Source organism: Anabrus simplex, chromosome 2, assembly GCF_040414725.1.
Source record: "Anabrus simplex isolate iqAnaSimp1 chromosome 2, ASM4041472v1, whole genome shotgun sequence".
Lineage (NCBI taxonomy): Eukaryota > Metazoa > Arthropoda > Insecta > Orthoptera > Tettigoniidae > Anabrus > Anabrus simplex.
Window position 1 is genome coordinate 336,723,494 of NC_090266.1, and position 21,346 is coordinate 336,744,839.

The following is a 21,346-nucleotide window of genomic DNA, read 5'->3' on the forward strand; positions in this document are numbered from 1 at the left end:
TTTGTCTCCTTAATGCGATGCCAACAGGTACAAGAGCTAATTTCCTGATAATCTTCTCCTGTGCAATGTTGGAATAGAAGAGGAGATAGTGCATCCCCTTGTCTCAGACCATTTTTATTCTGGAAGGAACTTTATTTTCTGCCCTTGAACATCACACAGCTAACATTACCATCCACACACAGTGACTAGGAGGAAAGAAATTAACAGCAAAATGGAAGAAACTGTTAAGTTTGGAAATCCTAATCACAAGGAACAAGAGAGAAAACTGAAACGAGGGTCCTCATTTCATGCTTCTTTTTAGGACATTACACTCATTAGGGCGGTTGCATTCACTGCTTGAAGAAACCAGAAAACTATACGATCCAGAAATAAATTTAACAAAAATCCATACAATAAAACCGAAGCAGGTACAGCACTAACCTAACTATACATTCTAAGGAAACTCTGTTATCTTCCTACGCCACTCAATGTTTCTAGAGTCACATTGCTTAGGTTATCTCCCTACACCACTTGATGTTTCTAGAGTCACATTGTTTAGGATGTAGAAGCCTACCTTTCCGGTTGTCCCAGTATGCCAGCCGCCTTAAGCGAGGTCGAACTTCAGCTGATGATGCACAAGTCCTGACATTTCGCTCCCCCGTGCAGTGATCAGCATAATTTATATCGACATGCTGTTAGTTCTGTGAAGAGACAGCAGAGAGGATTTGGAGTAAGTTATACTAGAGCAAGTATCGGCCTGTCCCCATGCTCTGCATACTACCAGGCCAGATGTGGTGATAAGGTATCACAGCAGAGGAATCTGGTAATAGGGGTGTGGACAAAACCACATATACAGAAATAGAAAAATGCCTTCCTGTAAAATCTGACAAATTGCAGATAGCACGTGCAAGGATGTAGGCTGAAAAAGTCCAGGTAATATTGTTAGGAACAGGTATCATAGTATCATATTCCAAACCGGTCCAGTTATTTTGGGATCAGCCCTCCTGGGTACTGCTGTGACTAGTGCGGGCTCTGCCAGTTCCCAAGCCATACCGGGAGAAATCTAGGACCTACTGCACAGCTTAATCTCCTTGTGGTCTCTGGTACCCAGTCTCCGATCCCAGAGAATGCAGCTATGCCTGCCGAGGTGGGGTCCTACTGGAGGGCGTGAGCACATGGTGACGGGCCTCTTTCCTTTCTGCCTAGGCAACTGTGATGGAAGTTGGATGGCCCGCTGCGCAGTTAGCGCATATCGGCGTCTCCCTAGGTGCCATGCAGGCTGTGTGGTGGTGATGCTCAGAACAGTGGTTGCATTGTGCCTGGAGCCCTGTGTGGCCCCACCTCATACAGCAGAAACATTGCAAGAGCTGTAGATGGCAGTGTTCTGATCTCAACTGATGGTTGCATCTTGTTGAAGTCATCCTCTGGCTGGCTCCTCCTTTGGCTATCTCCCTATGCGCAGTTGTGGGTTATGGCTGGGTGGCCCTCTCCTGTCGGGCCGGCGTCGTCCTGGCGGCGACGGTCTTTCTCGGCAGAGGGAGAGGCATCGTCCTCCCCGTGGCCGTCCTGGGGACCGTGGGGGCTCTTCTCCTTCCTGACTGGTGTCTGCGTCAGTGGCTGCTGACATCTTAGTGTTTGTCCTGTCCTGTGGAGCACACGTTGATGTCTGCATCGTGAAGGCGGTAGTAGGCCAGCAGGCTTGGGTAGCAGCCTCAGAACAGCAGGGGCATCCCTCTCCACTGTTGTGCTAGTCTGCCATCTGGGGCACCATCCTGGTTTGTGCCTGCCTGGATGTTGGGCCTGTCCTGGGTAGTCCTTGCTGGAGGCTGTCCTTGGCTGGCGACCATGGGCATCTGTGGCCATTTCAAGAAGCAGGGCAGCATGACCTGGGTCATTGACGCTTGGGAGCATCTCTCTGTACATCGTTCCTCGTAGTCGTTGGTTTTAAGGCAGCCAGGGGTGGGGCACGGATCTGTACCCACCTGCCTATGCCTCTGCCTTCTGGCTGTCCGTGTGGTGGTGGTGGTGGTGGATGTCTCTCTCACCTGTGGCAGTTTCTGGGTACCTGCCACTTGTCTGGCCCGGTTTCCATACCAGGCAGTCGGATAAACTGGAATTCGGCCACTCCCTTCCCAGTTCTACCCATTTCCTCTCCCAAAATTACCGACATATTACCTGCGTTAGAATGACTTTAAGCAAAGGGCTACCGGGCGAGTTGGCCGTGTGGTTAGAGGCGCGCGGCTGTGAGCTTGCATCCGGGAGATAGTGGGTTTGAATCCCACTGTCGGCGGCCCTGAAGATAGTTTTCCGTGGTTTCCCATGTTCACACCAGGCAAATGCTGGGGCTGTACCTTTAGGCCACGGCCACTTCCTTACAACTCCTAGGCTTTTCTTATCCCATTGTCGCCATAAGACCTATCTGTGTCGGTGTGACGTAAAACTACTAGCAAAAAAAAAAAAAAGAAATCATCTCAGGTTGGGCCCCATACTCAAACATGGAGGTCTCCTATAGGCCATCTTGTAAAAAAAAAAAAAAAAAAAAAAAAACTGCACCAGGCCTCTCCGGAGGCTATATGCCATTATATTATTATCTGTGAATATTTCTTAACTAAACTGGTGTCCTCATCTAGAAGTGGTGCAGCTCTTTTCTGAAATGCCCCCAAATGGAGGTGAGCTGCATGCATCGTCTTACTACACACCAACCTTCCTGCCATTTTAAAATCTGTGGCGGTACCCGGAATCAAACTGTAGTCCCCGAGAATGGCAGCTAATTGTGCTAACCGTTACGTTGTGGAAGGGGACATTCTTAACTACAAAACAGACATATCGCATGATGACTAATGCGTGCTTGAACGTGCGGGTTGGACATACAAAACTGTCCACCTATTTGTGTGATGTCATTGGAGCTGTGTTATGCTACGGGGAGGGGAATAATTCCTAACCTCCTCAGTGTCACGCCTGAGAAATTCTTGGGTGGCGCACACTTGCCCATAACGTCACCGCCCGAGAAAATCTTGTTTAGCTGCAGTGTTCATTTTGCGATCGCCTAGTAATTTCTTGGGTACTGTAATCTCATTCGAAAATGTTTTCCAGCATTCTCAACGGACGGCGGAGGGTTTCCAGCTGTATTAATGAAGTCTATGGCCTAAAATATGCCTTATCTTCTCTACTTTACATATGCAATCTCTGGCCAGCTGACGAAGTAAACAGAAATGGCGTGCGCAAAACGGAAGAGATGTTTGAAGACAAAATAAGGAACTACATCGAAGATGAATCTCTAAGTAACATTAGTATTTCAGATAATAGTGACAATGTTTCTATTGATTCTTCTGATGATGACCTCCTTACCATTTCTAGTGAAAGTGAAGAATCTTACCATTTCTAGTGAAAGTGAAGAGTATATTGCGTCAGAAGCTAAGGTGATGGTAGGAAATGTTGAACATACATGCGTGTGGATAAAGTGTCAGCCAGGGGATAGTGTGTAACCTAATATAATTCCATTTACGGGAAATCCTGGTGTTAGGGTTGGATCATTACCATAGGTGAGTGCAATTGACTGTTATGAACTGTTTCTAACAGATCAAGTTAGATCAAGTTGATTGTGACCAAAACAAATTCGTATGCTAAAAGTGCATTGAAAAACTTCTAAATAAATCTATGCATAAAAGGGCACAGATTTGGAAAGAAACAAACTCTTATGAAATTCGGCAGTTTATTGCTTTAGTGTTGTTGGTGGGAATAATACAAGAGCCTCACGAACCTGCTACGCTGGTGTAGCAGGGGGAGAGGAGATACTCCCAGGTGGCAGATAGGGGGGGTTCTAACAGGCTTGCCAGCGGACTTGAGGGACATAAAATACCTCTCACGGACCAAACACACAACCCCCTGTGGGTGGGGGTTGCAGACAAAGAATACACCTACGGTATCCCCTGCCTGTCGTAAGAGGCGACTAAAAGGAGCAACCAAGGGATGATTATATTAGAACCATGAAACTACTTGTGATTAGTACCACCACATGGGGAACACCATGGGTCGCTTTTACTTGTGCGTAGTACCACTATGTTAGGTACCAAATAGGTATGTGATTAGTAGCAAACGAGAGCACGGCGGCTTTTACAGTACCTGTGATTAGTAGCACTATATTAGCGACACCATGGGATGATGGAACTCATGGTTCTGGCTTGCCTATGATTAGAACCCACTATATGAGGAACACCACAGGATAGTAAGAGTCCCTGTGGTTAGTACACTTATGTGATGAACACCATAGGTTTGCATTGCCTGTAAATGGCGCCGCATTGTGCGAAGACGTAGATCTGTAATACATGTGCGAATTTCATTACCTGTTAGTAGTACCATAATGTGTGGAATACCGCGAGTCTACGCTACTTTTGATTAGTACCGCAACATGACGAATACCATGGTTCTACTTTTCTCGCGATAAGTACCATTATGAAGGGCCATTGACTTGGATTTTGGACTCCTTCTGACTACAAGCATCATCGATTCAGTATTGTGCTATAGCAGCAGTCCCCAGTTCAGTGATACTATTGTTTTATGCCAGCTTCTGAGCATGTGGGCACTGTGGGTCGGTTCCACTGATCGTTTTAAATTCATATCCATTCATCCATCCATTCAATGTTCGTCCTCACGTTTTGAATTCTGGTCAGTGGAGGATTTGGTACATTTGTCATTCTATTTAGTTTCATTTGGTACCATTAGGGGCCGATGACCTCGATGTTAAGCCCCTTTAAACAAGCATCATCATCATCATCAATACAAGAGCCTGAAATAAAAATATATTGGTCGAAGGACAGTATTCTCAAAACACCAATATTTTATGAACCCATGTCACAGGCCTGCTGTAAAAAAAAGTGTAAATAGAGTGTAAAGTAAGTTATTATTAACCTTGAATAATATATGAATGTGTTCCTTTAATAATTGTTACTCATTCCTTGCTTCCTAAAAATAAATAATTTCCTCCGAAAAACCTCACCTTTCTGGCACAGGAGGTCTGCCAGAACCCGCCACTGAAGGGGTTAAATATGAAATATAGACTTACCACATGCTTTGAGTGCTTGCATTGCGCACATCGGATGGACAAATCTCTTCACCTATTTGTTATGTCATCGTAGCTGCAGTACGGTCTGTACCCGCTACGAAGCGGAGTCGTCGTTAATCTGTAGTGAATTATATTTTGAGGTGGTGGTGGTGGGGGGGGGTGATCTTATATGCAAGCTTTAATTTTTTTTCATTTTCTTTGTGTCGTAACGTTAGACCAGAAAATATGGTCTCCTTTGACTTCCTTATGCATGCAAGTAGCGAAAGAAACTTTTGGTCCAAGAGTACAGCAGCTAGTAGAAGAGCTTGCAACCAATTTCAATTAATGCTTTTGCCATGCCATCGCTTGGTGAAACTGCTTCTGGTGTCTTGTAATCTTGGCTTTTTCTGTCGCATAATTTTTTTCATGCAATATCACTTTCCTAATTTGAAATTCGACTGTGATGATTTGTGTCTTCCTCATTCACGACTTGTGTTAATTTGCGTTGTCTGAAGAACATGTCTCCTCGGGCATTGCATAAGACTGACAAGTGATGTGTAAATAAACCTTCCTGACTGAGTGTTTTAAGATCACTGATTGTGCTTACCTCGCAGTTGGGTGTCATTTGTAACCTTGACAACTTTAGTAAACGTGAATATATTCAAAATACTTGAAATTAAATGATCAAATCTGAAATATCCATAATTTGGGCACCAAAGTTCACCAGAATGGATCCCTCGAATTTAGATATAACGTGATAAATTTTTCCTCTTCTCTCCCAGGGTGTATACGTGAGGTGGTGTATTGGTATATCCACTGTGGGCCATACTCTGAAAACGATTAAACAGGTGGGAGTTACACCAAGGGTATCTACCTTCAATAAAACCTCCATAATGGCTTGGAATATACTAGCTACAGTCAAACCCCACCTCACTGAACTAATTGCAACCAAGGTCTGTTCAAATTGGCAAAAATATGGATTAATGGGTTTAATTAGGCCTGTGTCTGAAGTCTATAAGTTCATTGTACTCAGTTGTTGTAGTGTGCTGTGTTATTTCTATGACGTCATGAATGCCATTGTTGAAATAGAGCTGGTAAAGGTCATTCACACGATCCCGCTTGTAGCAGCCGCATGATTGCTGGGTGATTTTGTAACTGCAGCTACAGTAGGTACAACCTCAGCTATTTCACTTTTGTTCATCTTCCTGGAACTAGGGTTTGAGTGCTTGATCAGTTATCTTTGTTCCAGGTTCAATTGAGTTGCAGATATCAAGTTTCACTGCTAAAAATGAAGATAGTGCTCCCAGTTTCAAGATGAACTTGAATCCTTTCACAGTTTTGGTGTATTGTAGTGCAGCAGGGTATTGTAAGTTACCACTTATGGTTATTGGAGAATTAAAATATCTAAGAACATTCAAAAACATCATTAAGAATGCTCTTCTTGCTTTTTAGAGGAGCCAAAAATAATCATGTGAATGTTTAATGCATTATTCAAAGAATTGCTTCATAATCAGTTTTTACCTTCAGTTAGAAGATTTAATGAAGACAATGATCTACACCTCCAGGGTGTTTATTATAATAGATAATGCACCAACACACCCCTTAGGAGGCAAACTGGTCAGTGGAAATGTAAGATCAATTTTTCTTCCTCCGAATATTACACCATTACTAAAATCGATGGACAAACAAGTGCTACAAAATATTAAAGCTGCTTATAAGATGATGCTTCCAAGATCCATTGAGAATGAAGACACTTCCAGACCATTGTTGATGTCCTCAAACAAGTCTCTATCAAATATGTGATTTATTGTGTGGCTGAGGCATGGCGAAATGTCAAAAATAGATCACTTATAGTTCCGTTTTTATGAGTTTCGACTTGACAGTTAGCCGGAAGTCAGCCGGTGGTGGCAAATAGCCACGAATACAAACAGCTGATTTACGATACACAACACGAACAGAAATGTAAATACTGGAATATATGTCCATAATCGGTTATTCTTTTTCGCAACATACATGATTCACGTAAGATCAATAATGCACAACACATTTAGGATAAGGCTACAAGATAAAAATATGCCAATGCTCGAACAGATAAACCGTGAGAAAATTAAATTAAATTTCTACTCACCATGTAGAAGATCTCGCGTTGCTGTTAGATTCAGTTTCCCGTAACGAAGGAAATTATCCTACAAAGCGAATATACCACTCATTTCTCAGTCACTATCGGCATTGTCATCGTCTGTTGAGGTTTCACTCTCGCTTGACCCTAAAGAGATAATAAAGTCTTCAACATAATCGTCTGAACTACTTTATGCCCGTTCCTTCTGGCTATCCACCACATAAACTGGGTACTGGGGCTTGTTTTGTTTCAAGAGATGCATAAGATCCCCCTTCCCCATGTCATCGCGAACCACTTCAACCACTTAATCAACTCATTCTTTCTAGACGCCATTGTTGGTGCTTTGTCAAGAATGACTCTCTAACATTACAAACAATTTCCGGGGCCCGGCTCCTTAGTGGAGTACCTCGTCCGAAGGGCTTTCTTCTCTTGGGAGCTTTATCCTTAAACGTAGGCGTCGACACGACAGAACATCAAATTCACACACGGGCCTAAAATTAACCTACTATATAACTACCGAACGAAATGTTAAACTAAGCTAGTACATAAAATAGATCACCTGTCACACACTATTTACTACAATATAACGCGCTATACTATTAAAATACTAAACAATACATTTATAAACTCTACACTGCGAAATATAAACGAACAACAACTTAGCACAAAGACCGCGAAAAGAACTGAGCACGTGGTTACAGTAACAAAAAATCGACAACACTGCTAACCGCAACTGGAGTCTAACGCGCTCTATCGGAGCGATCGGCTGTCTATGATTGGCTGTTGATTAATTCACTTACCCTCCGCCAAAAGGCAGCGCTCAAATGTCAAGTCGAAACTCATAATAACTGAACTATAGTAAGTCGTGGAAAAAGTTATGGTCAACTCTGTCACGGTGAAAGCCTAGTCCATGTAGAGGAGACAAGAACTGAAGTTTTTACATCTCACGAAGCAAATTGGCTGTGAAGAAACAGGGAACTGATGTGAACAAGTGGTTGTCTGCTGATACAGCAGAACAAGTTATGACTGCTCAGGATGAAGTTTCCCTAGTAATTCAGTTAGATGAATATGTAGCAGATGCAGCTACACTACCTGGAATTACTCATTCAGACACAACAAAAGCATTGGAGACTTCCTTGCAGTACATACAGCAACACCCCACTGATTATTACACAACATTAAAACTACGTCTTTTTTTCCCCATGGTTTCCCAGTTTCACACCAGGCAAATGCTGGGGCTGTACCTTTATTAATGCCATGGCCGCTTCGTTCCCACTCCTAGGCCTTTCCCATCCCATTGTCGCCATAAGACCTCTCTGTGTTGTTACGACCTAAAGCCAATTGTTAAAAAAACTAAATCTTTAAGTAGATTTTAAAAAACACTACAGGTTTATGAGTTATGATAACATCAAAAGAATAAATAAGTATTTAAATTCTCTTTTCTGATTAATCTGTATATTTTCAAATACAAAGAAGTACTTTAAACAGAAACAGTCAATTATGTACTTTTCAACGCACTAATCCAAAAGATGAAAAGATTCTTTCAACACTTGCTCAAGATGCATGTATTGTAAGCAACTTTTCAATAATGGAAAAATCTTTGGCATTAAATTTACCAGTGCCATTCTTTTGAGTTTTCCACCACTCGTAGTTTGTAACTTGTAATGTGTATACCTATCAACTTTCCAGATTTTTTGGGAGACTCCCAGTTTTCCACAGTTTTCCCCGCCTCCTGATTATTCCATTATTTCGTCCAGATTTTAGCTTATTTTTTGGTGAACTTCAAACCTTTGTTTTAAAATTCTGCAGGTTCAGCCTTGTACGTCAGTGGCTGGAAGTCCTTCGCTCATTGTCCACTTTCAAATGAAATATCAACATTTATTAATGCGAGAAATTGCGCAAATGTGCGATGTTTATTGAAACCTGTCTGTCAATTTTCAATCTCTCGTTCTTGCGTGCTATGTTCGTGTTCGTTCACATCAGTCTTCCAATTCTAGAGACTAGTCACTAAATCTGGAGTCCTGTTTATGTAATTTAGTGACAGAATGTCAAAGGTAGCGACTGCAGTCGCGGAAAAAAAGTATAGACACCTGAGTTAATACATTCATAAAAAGTTTATCCTTTGTCCCACATAGAAACAAGTTACACCAAAATTTAGCTTATTTTATTCTATGTTTAATTATGTGGAATAGAAATGTTTATCCTACCCAGTTAAAAATATTAAAGCAGGTTGAATTTAAAAAAAAGTGCTGGTACATTTTCCATTTCCGGCGGAGCGCTTACTTTGAAAATTCATAACCTTAATGCGTCGTGAAGTAACTTATTGTTGATCTCTATACCAAGCTTTTATTTCATCTGCTACATGTGAAAAAGGTGGTTGTAAATTTTGTGAAACATTTTCTCATTACTGGGTGATCATAGCCCTAAAAAATTCGGCCTGTTATGAAGCTGTTGAGAATGTTGGACTAAAATTAAAACTGCATTTTGCCTGCATGCAATTGTTGATTTATATTAATTTATATTTAAATGAGTGGTTTTGAGAGAAGAAAGCGGCACATCGGCCAAGCGGTGTTGGCCTGTTTGCTGCGCCAACTGAACTCTGTCACTGCTCTATATCAGTTTTGAGTTGTGTCGAGCTACTTCGCAATGAATGTGTTGTGGTGTGAGAAAGTGGAATAAGTAAGGGAATAACATAGTAGATGACGAAGAGTGGTATTTTCCCCCCATCACCTGGATTATTATTATTATTGTTGTTGTTGTTGTTGTTATTATTATTATTATTATTATTATTATTATTATTATTATTTTTATTATTACTATTATTGTTGTTGTTATTATTATTATTATTATTATTATTATTATTATTATTATTATTATTATTATTATTATTATTATTCAAGCTAGAGGAGATGTTTATATACAGCTTATAGTGGAACATAAGCTGGAGGGTGGGAAGAGTTAGACTAGACTTGTTTTTGTGTAGTAATCTGAGACAAGGGAAGAAGAGTAATTTCATAAGTAATCAATATTGTTTGTTCATTTTGTTTAAGTTTTCCCATTTATATTCATTACAATTGCATATTTTACAAAACCTACTTTTTCTAGGTATATTTTGACATTGTAAATGGACACTGTTGCTTACAGGTATTTACATCATCCCTTTAAGGACTTGTCCAGCTCTCTTTTATGATGTTTTTCTTTCTCAGGTGGATGTTGAGTGTATCTTCACACATCTGCTTGTACCTCATCCAGCTGCAATAACTCAGAAGGAGAAGCAGTTGGTATTATATCGTGGAAATCATTATTTTTATAGTCCATACCCCACGGTGCGACAGACCACAGCTGTAAATCTTGGGTCCAAGAATATAGAAAGCTACACTAAACTGAAACCAGTTACCCTAAATGAGGCAACTATCAGTTATGGCCCTTATGAAAACATTCCACCCTATTCTGAGGTAAGTGGCACTCATTCTCAATTGGTTTTTGTTAGTGCAATACTCAAAAATCTGGTTTAAACTGTATTTCCCTCTAGTTTATCTCTTGCCTTTTTAACCAGTAAAGGGTTCTTTTCTTATTGCTTTAAAGAAAATTTCTCGATGTGTGTTATTAGTTTGTGTACCTTGTTTTTGTGTGTGTTTGGCATGCCTTGAAATAATTTTTCAGTTGCTTTTATCATTGGGGTCTGGAATTCAAAGGCACTGCTGTTGGGAGTAAATATATATGAACTCAAGTTTGAGTCTATGTGCAGGAGGAACTGCTTTTCTCTATCTCAGGTGAAAATAAATTGCTTTGCATCATACTGTATTTACTCACTTAATTGACACACTTTTATGATTAAAAACGTAGAGAGAAAATTTGGGTACTTAAATTGCTTGTGTAATTCTGATATACAAAAATTTATTTACAGAGAAAGATACATTAGGCAGGGTTATTCATCAAAGATGTTACACTGAAATAACTTCTAATCCAATAAAGATAGCAATAATTTGTTTTCACATTCCTAAATTGTATTAAGAGGCCCGTAAAAATTTAATAACAGAGTTAGACCAATTTAGTTTTTTAAATGAAACTGGTAATTTTTGCCACTGGAAAAAATCTTTGAGACATCAATAATACTTCAAGTTTCGATTCTAGTGGCTAAGAGTGGGGCGCTAGTCTTGCCGTATCAGATAGGCTTTGCTGGTGCAAGGACATTTTAACATGCAAGCTGTTTCCCTCATTGATCCCAGCCAAGCAATTGGTACTGTAGCGTACAGTCAGGTATTGTGAACTCAGTGTGATGTATCCCTTGGCTTTGCAATGTTTTTACAAAAGATGAAAGTTTTGAAAAGAAGTGAAGTAATAGTGGTGTTTACAAAATAATGTAACTGAAGTTTAATTGTCTCTGTTTTGAGAGTACAGTAAAAGTGAATTAAGAAATGAAAATAACGCAGCAAATCAGAACAACAACTTTTAGAAACATAAATGAACTAATAATATCAGAGTTAGTCATTGGTAATGATAATGTCAGAGTTAGTCATTGGTAATGATAATGTCAGAGTTAGTCATTGGTAATGATCCAGGGGGACTGAACATTTGAATGTAATACAGTATTGTCTGTTTGTTAATGCATTAACAGGAGTTTTGCATTTAGAGACATAAGCAACAAAGTTCTTCCCCTGCCTTTCAGTACCATACCCTACAACCTAGTGCCAACCTGACTAAATTGAGAAAAAGGCCGGAAAGAAGACTACCATACTCTACTGCCTAACAAGTATTTGTTCAATGTATTAACATTTCATATTCATGAACTTCCTAATCACATTAAAAATGCTTAGGTTAAATTTAGTGGGTTCTTCATTTCTCAGTTCACAATTTGTTGACTTCCTTGTCCTGCTGTGGCTGCTCCTGTGCTCTACAGAGGACTGTCTGATATACTGTTATATTGTCCGCATGTAATAGGAAACAAGAGTGCAGCCACGGCAGAGCCTGAAGCCAGTGACATCTCTGAAGGAGTAAGTCCACGATTTTAAGAACCAGGCATCGAAGGAAAGATCCAGATCGATTTTCCCAAACCATTCATAATCCGATTGTGTATGAGCGATGTGTCCATCCATCCTTTCTCTTGTACGTGAATGTGGATCATGTGGAAATTTAACATTTGTCATGTTCTTTCTCATTTTAGAATCACGTACGACAGGTTAACTGCCATCAGCTGTTTTGCAAGCATTACCTTGCACAGTATTTCTGTTTCATGCAACCAGTTATTTGTACAATAATTCTCATTTTGCTTCTCTTAAGATTGTTTGACTTTGTAGCATATCGTAGCGTATGAGAGTCCGGTCTGTATTTCCGATTTGAGAAAAGGGATAATTCTCTTTATGGTTCCTTATCACAAAACCATGAAAGTTAGTAATCGTTCGGTTAAAATTTTCAGCATTTGATGGCACAGTGACATTCTTCATCTCTGAGAAAGATTAGTTTTCCTGATAAACACTCTTCTGCCTCGGTCTGCCTTAAAATCTGAACTGCTAATCTCCTGCTGCAGCTATTTCACATCCTTTCAAATATGACATTTCATAAGAAACAGCAGTACCTCTCCTACTTGCAGAAACTTACCAGTTTTCAGGTCATGAAATGTTTTAGAACACTTGTTGGTAGTTGGAAGTGCGTTTCTCTTTTTCTGCCAGTATTCCTCATTGCACTCAGACACTGAAAGCGTATGGCCTGCTGCTTGTTCCTACGAGTCTCAGCGTAATTGATTTCCACAAGTTTATACAATGCAGTACTACTTGCATATTTACTCATTGTGTATTTAATGACAAACAGAAAACAGGCGAACTGCTCGTTTAGAGTATACCATATTTTCTCACATAATTATTGCATTTTTTGACGAAAAATACAGGCAAAAACTTCAGATGCGTAAATTATTTGAGGATTTCAGATATTTAAAAAAAATATTTAAAATTCATTTACATTTAAAATATACGTCAAATATAATTTACACACACACACACCATTGGTTCAACTCATTTGCAGTTAATCATCATTTGGCGTAAAATTCTGGCATGAGATTTTTCTGAAAAGTCGAATACGGTACATCAGGTAAGTTGGACAGACACGTGGGTTTGAAGTCCCTACACTGGAAAATATTCTTCCTGTTACGAGCTGACAATACGACCTGAAGTGAAATAAACATGTACTAATAAAAATACAATTCATTCAAGTACATAATCACAACATATTGGTAAAAAAAAAAAAAAAAAATTGTCTAACACAACGCCCGGCCCCGGGCATTGAAGGAGGGACCCTGCTATATTTCCCCGAATCATTATATCCAAGCTTGTACAAGCCCACCCACCCCTTTTCTTGGATATGAATGTAGATCCCTCGCAGAAATCTTACTTTAGGCATTGTTTTTCGTTTTAGAACAACATAAAGTGCAAGATTTCTACCATCACCTGTTACTGCAAGCATTGCAGTACATCGTTCTTTTTCGCTTCCGGTAGCGCTTACGATAACGCTCGTTGTCCCTTTCTTATCGATTGTTTCACTTTGTGGCGTATGGAAACTGATTGGTGTCTGCCTTGTTAGTTCCAATTTGGGAGAGCAAGTATTCTTCACGTTACGCTTTTCAATCACAAAGTGATGAAAATCTATTACTTTTTTGTTGAAATCATTCGGCATTTTGTGGCATAATCTAGTTCTCCATTGAAGAGAAAGTCTATTTCTCTTCATAAAATTAATTAAGTCTCGGCTAACCTTCAAATCCAAGACATTGATTCGAAGTGCGGCAGCTGTTTCTCGTCCTCTAAAACGCAGTATTTCGTGAGAAACAGTATATCCAGCATTGCATAACAAAATCATACATTTAAGTAAATCCTCCGCTACTTTCAGAAACTTGCTGCTTTTTGGTCCGCGAAGTGCTTTGCGAGACTTGTTAGTCGCTCGAAGTGCACTTCTCTGTTACCACGGTAGCACACGTTGCATTCAGACACTGAATACTTCCGGCTCGCTGACCTATTCACGTATCTTTTGGTGCAACTGATTACCGCGGGTTTATATGATGCAGTATTACTTAAATACTTGCTCACTGTGGACTAACAAACAATTTTGAAGTCGCAGGAAACCTACGTCCCGTACCCAAAACGCTCGTAAGATATGTTCGTACTAGACTAGAATAGAGTGTCACTACAGTAGTATTTCCTACCGGCTGATAACAGCACACTGCCCGGTTTTGCAGTTGAAAGGCTGTTACCTGAGTAGTTGACATCTCTATTTCGAAATGCATCTGGAGCTGCGTGATGGATGTTCGAAGAGGTGGGTGCGTCAAATACGTGGACATTTCTTTTTCTCCACTTTGTACCCATACATATTGGGATGCGTAAATTATGCAAGGGCATTAATTATGTGAGGAAATACGGTATATTCGTAACGTTAAGTTTACGCTAACTAGCTGAGAGCACTGCAATTGAAAATAATAGATTTCAAGATTACAAAGGCTGCAACTTGCCACCTACATTTTGCATTACTCAACAGAACTAGAGTAATGCTTGAGAAAACTGTTAAAAAGTCCTCCAAAGATCTTCGTCATGGAGACAAATGTACTCATAACTATTCTCATAATCTACCAATGTAAGTAGTTATTACCTCAAAAGAAAGCGCTTGATCCACTGAGCGTTTTTAGACCAAAACAAACTACGTACCTCAATTAGAACGAAAGATGTGATTGGTTCAATGAGAAAAAATGTTGAAGAAATGATACATCACATTTAATGTGCACTCATAACTTTGCTCAGAATGAACCAATTTAAATAGTGAAGAGCTGAAATGAAAGAACCTGATCCACTGAGTGTTCTTAGGCCAAAACGAACTTCGTACCCCAATTAGAACCAAAGATATGATTGCTTCAAAGATACAAAAAATTGAAAAAATGAAATAATTTGAGGAAGGTGAAAGTTAAGTGATTTATAGTACCTGATGACAAATTTGTGCATGAATACCTTTAAGTTAAAACAAAAATGAAGGAAATCAACCAGATAGAATGGCCGGACTGACTGACTTTAGTTTTCATAAATTTTTTTAATATATAGATTATTGTGGAATTTCTAATATATTTTTATGTTATAAGATTTGAATTTCTGTTGCATTGTAATAATTTTTATTCATTTCATGTGAGTAAATGCAATATGACATTTGAAGGGTCTAGGGAAAAAATGATGGCTTTTATTTTTAGATATTAATGCCATGTGTTAGCTCAGCCTTGTACTTATGGTACTTTTGCTATGCCATGTGCTAACAGGGGGGAAAAGATGACAGTCCTTCAATAAACACTGTGAAAGATGCAGGTTACAGGGGTAAAATGATGAGGGTCCACGCACTTCTGTGGAAAAACTATGAGTGTCCGCCTAGAATCACGTGACACATATTACTGCCAGCTGGTGCTTAGAAAGACAAGGCGAGGCCAGTGTTGTTTACTTCGTTGTGTTGTGATCATCTATACCGTCAATAGTTTTCAGTATCTTGTTGTTGAGTATTGTTTCTCGACTTGTTTTCTAGCGGCATGGAAAGTGATTTTAGTGAAGCGAGTGATGAAGAATGTGAAGTCAGATCAAAAAATACCAGAAAAAGGAAGAAGTATGGTCGCATGAGGGATGTTATGGAGAAATTGAGATTAAGTTTGCATGAGTTAGCCCTGACTGTTTATATAAAAGGTTATTGTGCTTCAATAATGTGGGCGAGAGTCAACGAAAACACATTATCAGTGAATTTAATGCAATGGAAACATACGACAAACAACTCTCGTATTTAAGTGGCTTGATTACAGTTTTACCAGTACAAAGACGTCGGGCTCGCAAAGACAAAGACAAGATGTTTGACACTAGTTATTTATTTAAATTGCGGGTTGAAGGAGGTGGTTCCACGGTTGACAAGCAAGTATGTTATAAGGCATTTAAACCTATCCATGGAATAACAGCTCGTTGGGTGCAAAGCATTCAGATGTCACTTGCTTCCTAAGGGATAAGCCATAAAGAGGTAAGCATAGCAGTAGACCTCCCAAAATCTCAAAAGAAACTTGTGGGCATATTTTTGAATTTATTAAATCACTTGGGGGGGGGGGGGGTGCGGGCAGAAGTCACATTATTCGAGATACCAATAAAATTTATCTTCTGGAGACTTTAAATATTGCAGAACTGAGCTGCATGTACAATGAGCAAATGCCAGGAAATAAAGTTTCATATGAAACTTTCAGAAATATCTTTGAAAGCGACTTCAACATTTCCTTTATCCGAGGAAGGATACCTGCAGTATTTGTGACTAGTTTAAGGCAAAGAAAAACACTGTTATAGAAGACATCAGTACTGCTTCAGTTGAAATGAAAGAGGATAAGGCAAAAGAACTTGACTGCCTGGAAGTTTCACATAAACTTCATTTAACCAAAGGTGATAAATTTTTCTCCATCAAGAGGCAGTTCCGAAAAAAATGTCGTAAGATAGAATCCCTCAGAGCAGTAGCCGTGGATTTAAAAAAAAATTGCAGACACCAAACATCAAAACAAATGATGTTTACTACAGGCGACAACTAAATTTTCACTCTTTTAATATTCATATCCTGTCCAACAATGATTCAGTTTTCTAAACCTATGATGAGACGGTAGCTCGAAGAGGACCAGACGACGTTTGCGTCTTTCTCTACCATTTTGTGACTGAAATTCTCCCTCAAACAGTTCGTGAACTTGTAATTTTTTGTGACTCTTGTGGTGGCCAGAATATGAACTTCACCGTATTCCACTCTCTCCATCATCTCGTCATAGAGAAACATTGGTTTGATTGCGTGAAGGTCTTCTTCCCAGTTCAGGGTCATTGCTACATGGAATGCGACCGAAATATGGCCATTGTTAACCAGAAATCAAACGTCGAAACCCTAAATGAGTGGAGAGAAGTGATTAATAACAGCCAGTCTAAGCAGTCTCCTTTCAAAGTAATAGACTGCAAACGAGAATTCTTCAAAGGATGGACCAAGCACTTGGGAGCAGTCTATAAACCTATGTGCCCTTTCCCTACACGTCCAGATCGTTGCCTGAAAGTCGAATCTGACGGCCCTGCTATGGTTTTTCACTGCGAGACTTTTTGTGGAGCTTAGAAAAGGGAAAAATAAGGATAAATCACGACCAAGATGACTACCATTGCAAACACTCCATAATGGACCTTTGGCACTTACAACAATAAAATACAACGATCCCCAGTATTTGAAAAGATTTCTGGAAAAAACCAATATCAGATATTTCTATGAAAACCTTCCACAAAGTGCTGAACTCGGTGAAAATGAAGAAGACCTATATTTGATGAACTATTGGAGTAAATGGAGTGTAGAAAGTTGGTTAGTTTTATACTCCATTAGAAATTAATCTTATTCCCTCACAGTCATGTTAATGTTTAGAGTAGGCTATATTAGTAATATTGTTATCAGAACCTTCTATAAATTGCAGCATTTAGTGAAAAAGAAGAATGTATTATGGATAAACTGTTGGATTAACAAAACTGTAAGATGTAGTAGTAATTTAATTACCTTGTCATACTTCATTTTTTGAATTTTTAACAATAATATTATTAATATTAAGTCTTTTGGAAAAATACTGACTATAAAGTATTAATGTACACAGGTACACAAAACATTTCTGGTACCAAAAACCCTTTGAAATTAATTATTACATAACAAAATAGGTATAAATATTAGATTTTACTGATGTTTTGAACAAACTGTCCTAATAGAGCCTCATCGTTTTTCCCCTAAAAATATGTGCAGCACAAAATGTTTTGAAAAACTTCATTAGGTTAAATTTATGTTCTAAATTTTTTCTGTCTTAAATGCTTTAAGTAGGGTCCATACATACTTTATTATGCTAAAACCCTGTATTTAAGTTAATACTTACGTTCCTAGGAGACTTGAGACTTTCTATTTAATTTTCTGACCTTTTAGGTCTTTTTGCAGCTTTCTAAGTCTAGTGCCTAACCTCTTCTGCAAAAACCATTTACCATTTCTGCTTATGCAATTACCTTTACTGCACCAAAATATCTTAGAAAATATTATGAAGGTCAATCAATACTGATCTGCATTTAGGGCAGTCGCCCAGGTGGCAGATTCCCTATCTGTTGCTTTCCTAGCCCTTTCCGAAATGATTTCAAAGAAATTGGAAATTTATTGAACATCTCCCTTGGTAAGTTATTCCAATCCCTAACTCCCCTTCCTATAAATGAATATTTGCCCCAGTTTGTCCTCTTGAATTCCAACTTTATCTTCATATTGTGATCTTTCCTACTTTTATAAACACCATTCAAACCTATTCGTCTACTAATGTCATTCCACGCCATCTCTCCGCTGACAGCTCGGAACATACCACTTAGTCGAGCAGCTCTTCTTCTTTCTCTCAATTCTTCCCAACCCAAACATTGCAACATTTTTGTAACGCTACTCTTTTGTCGGAAATTACCCAGAACAAATCGAGCTGCTTTTCTTTGGATTTTTTCCAGTTCTTGAATCAGGTAATCCTGGTGAGGGTCCCATACACTGGAACCATACTCTAGTTGGGGTCTTACCAGAGACTTATATGCACTCTCCTTTACATCCTTACTACAACCCCTGAACACCCTCATAACCATGTGCAGAGATCGGTACCCTTTATTTACAATCCCATTTATGTGATTACCCCAGTGAAGATCTTTCCTTATATTAACACCTAGATACTTACAATGATCCCCAAAAGGAACTTTCACCCCATCAATGCAGTAATTAAAACTCAGAGGACTTTTCCTATTTGTGAAACTCACAACCTGACTTTTAGCCCCGTTTATCAACATACCATTGTCTGCTGTCCATCTCACAACATTTTCGAGGTCACGTTGCAGTTGCTCACAATCTTGTAACTTATTTATCACTCTATAGAGAATAACATCATCCGCAAAAAGCCTTACCTCTGATTCCACTCCTTTACTCATATCATTTATATATATAAGAAAACATAAAGGTCCGATAACACTGCCCTGAGGAACTCCCCTCTCAACTATTACAGGGTCAGACAAAGCTTCACCTACTCTAACTCTCTGAGATCTATTTTCTAGAAATATAGCAACCCATTCAGTCACTCTTTTGTCTAGTCCAATTGCACTCATTTTTGCCAGTAGTCTCCCATGATCCACCCTATCAAATGCTTTAGACATGTCAATCGCGATACAGTCCATTTGACCTCCAGAATCCAAGATATCTGCTATATCTTGCTGGAATCCTACAAGTTGAGCTTCAGTGGAATAACCTTTCCTAAAACCGAATTGCCTTCTATCGAACCAGTTATTAATTTCACAAACATGTCTAATATAATCAGAAAGAATGCCTTCCCAAAGCTTACATACAATGCATGTCAAACTTACTGGCCTGTAATTTTCAGCTTTATGTCTATCACCCTTTCCTTTATACACAGGGGCTACTATAGCAACTCTCCATTCATCTGGTATAGCTCCTTCGACCAAACAATAATCAAATAAGTACTTCAGATATGGTACTATATTCCAACTCATTGTCTTTAGTATATCCCCAGAAATCTGATCAATTCCAGCCTCTTTTCTAGTTTTCAACTTTTGTATCTTATTGTAAATGTCATTGTTATCATATGTAAATTGTATTACTTCTTTGGCCTTAGTCTCTTCCTCTATCTCGACATTATCCTTGTAACCAACAATCTTGATTACATCTGACATTTAAATTCTTAAAATTGCGAGTGGTGAACAAAGGACCAAATAATACATCTTGAAAATTAACTTAAAACGAAGGATGAAATAATTAATGTGGTACGTCAGGATTTAGATAAACTCCCACAAAGGTTGTCTTCTTCCAGTGTGAATACTAGTGCTGGTGTTATTGGGACATCAAGTGAATTTGGTGACTTAACGTCTAATTGTACGGACAGTCCTGTGGACGGCAATTCGCATGGCCCATGTGGAGAACACAAACACGGGGGGGTTGCCTAAATCCCAGCCCCAAGGAAATTCAAATGTTGTGACATTAAATAAATTTTCCATCTTGGGTGATAGTAGTGATAATACAGAATGTACTTCAGAGGTAAACGTACCGGAATTGCAAGTGAAAGATACGTCAAAAAGGAAGTCTATCAGTAACTTAAAATTTTCGTTGTCGGAAAGTGTAGATAGAAGTGTTTTCTCAGACAGTCACGGTCAGGGTGTGGCTATGAAAATTAATAACCTTAATAAAAACTTCCATGCTCATGGTGATGTAAAACCAGGTGCAAAATTTAATCAAGTTGTGAACCCACTGAAACTGAGTGTCGCAAATACACCCACTGAAACGGAAAGTAGGCCTAATTTCACGGTGTTGATGGCAGGAGCAAATTGTTTATCAGAACTGTGCAAATTTGTTCATAAAAAATTTCATCAGTATACTGCAAATTATGTACACTGCAAATCTTATTGCGACTACCTGTTCTCTCAGGTATGACCTTCCAAGTTGGTCATGTGTGAATACAGAACTTAGAAAAAACAAATGATCGCACAAAACACTTCTGTAGTAAATTTCATAATGTCTTTGAGGAAAACTTGGCCAAAAGCAAAAACAGTTACTGTCAAAAATCATTATCTTGACCACCATTCAAACACAAATGTTAATTCAACTATAGCTTGCTCTAAACTTAAAGCTTTTTGTTACGACTTCAAAGTTCCAAAATCTGCACAGGGTAAGCTTTATATGGCTTACCTTAACGTACAATCTATAAGGACCTCTTTCAATGAATTAGACATATTTTGTGCTGAATCTGCTCCACATATTATTTCAGTTCATGAACACTGGCTTACTTTTGCTGAGCTAAATTTTTATACTCCCAGGGTTATATGTTATGCTCAGCATACTGTAGAACATCACAGTCGTATATGCCGTCTCCTTAACATCCTTACAACAACACCTAAATACCCTCATAGCCATGTGCAGAGATCTGTACCTATTATTTACAATCCTGTTTATGTAATTACCCCATTTATGATATTTCGTTAATATTAACTCCTAGGCACTTATGGTGATCCCCATAAGGAATTTTCAACCCATCAACACAGTAATTAAAACTGAGAGGATTTTTTCTTTTAGTGAAACTCATAACCTGACGTAATCCTGTTTACCATCAAACCATTCTCTGCTGTCCATCTCATGATGTTGTCCAAGGTCTTTTT

General features: G+C 39.0%; 1 protein-coding gene across 1 annotated transcript in view; it reads left to right on the forward strand.

Annotated features, from left to right (window-relative positions):
- LOC136864121 (dolichyl-diphosphooligosaccharide--protein glycosyltransferase subunit 1) overlaps positions 1-21,346 on the forward strand; it is a 271,291-nt gene that overhangs the window by 61,135 nt on the left and 188,810 nt on the right. The window contains exon 3 of the mRNA XM_067140725.2: positions 10,346-10,594. Coding sequence (XP_066996826.2) covers positions 10,346-10,594 — 249 coding nt within the window. The remainder of the gene's footprint in view (positions 1-10,345; positions 10,595-21,346) is intronic.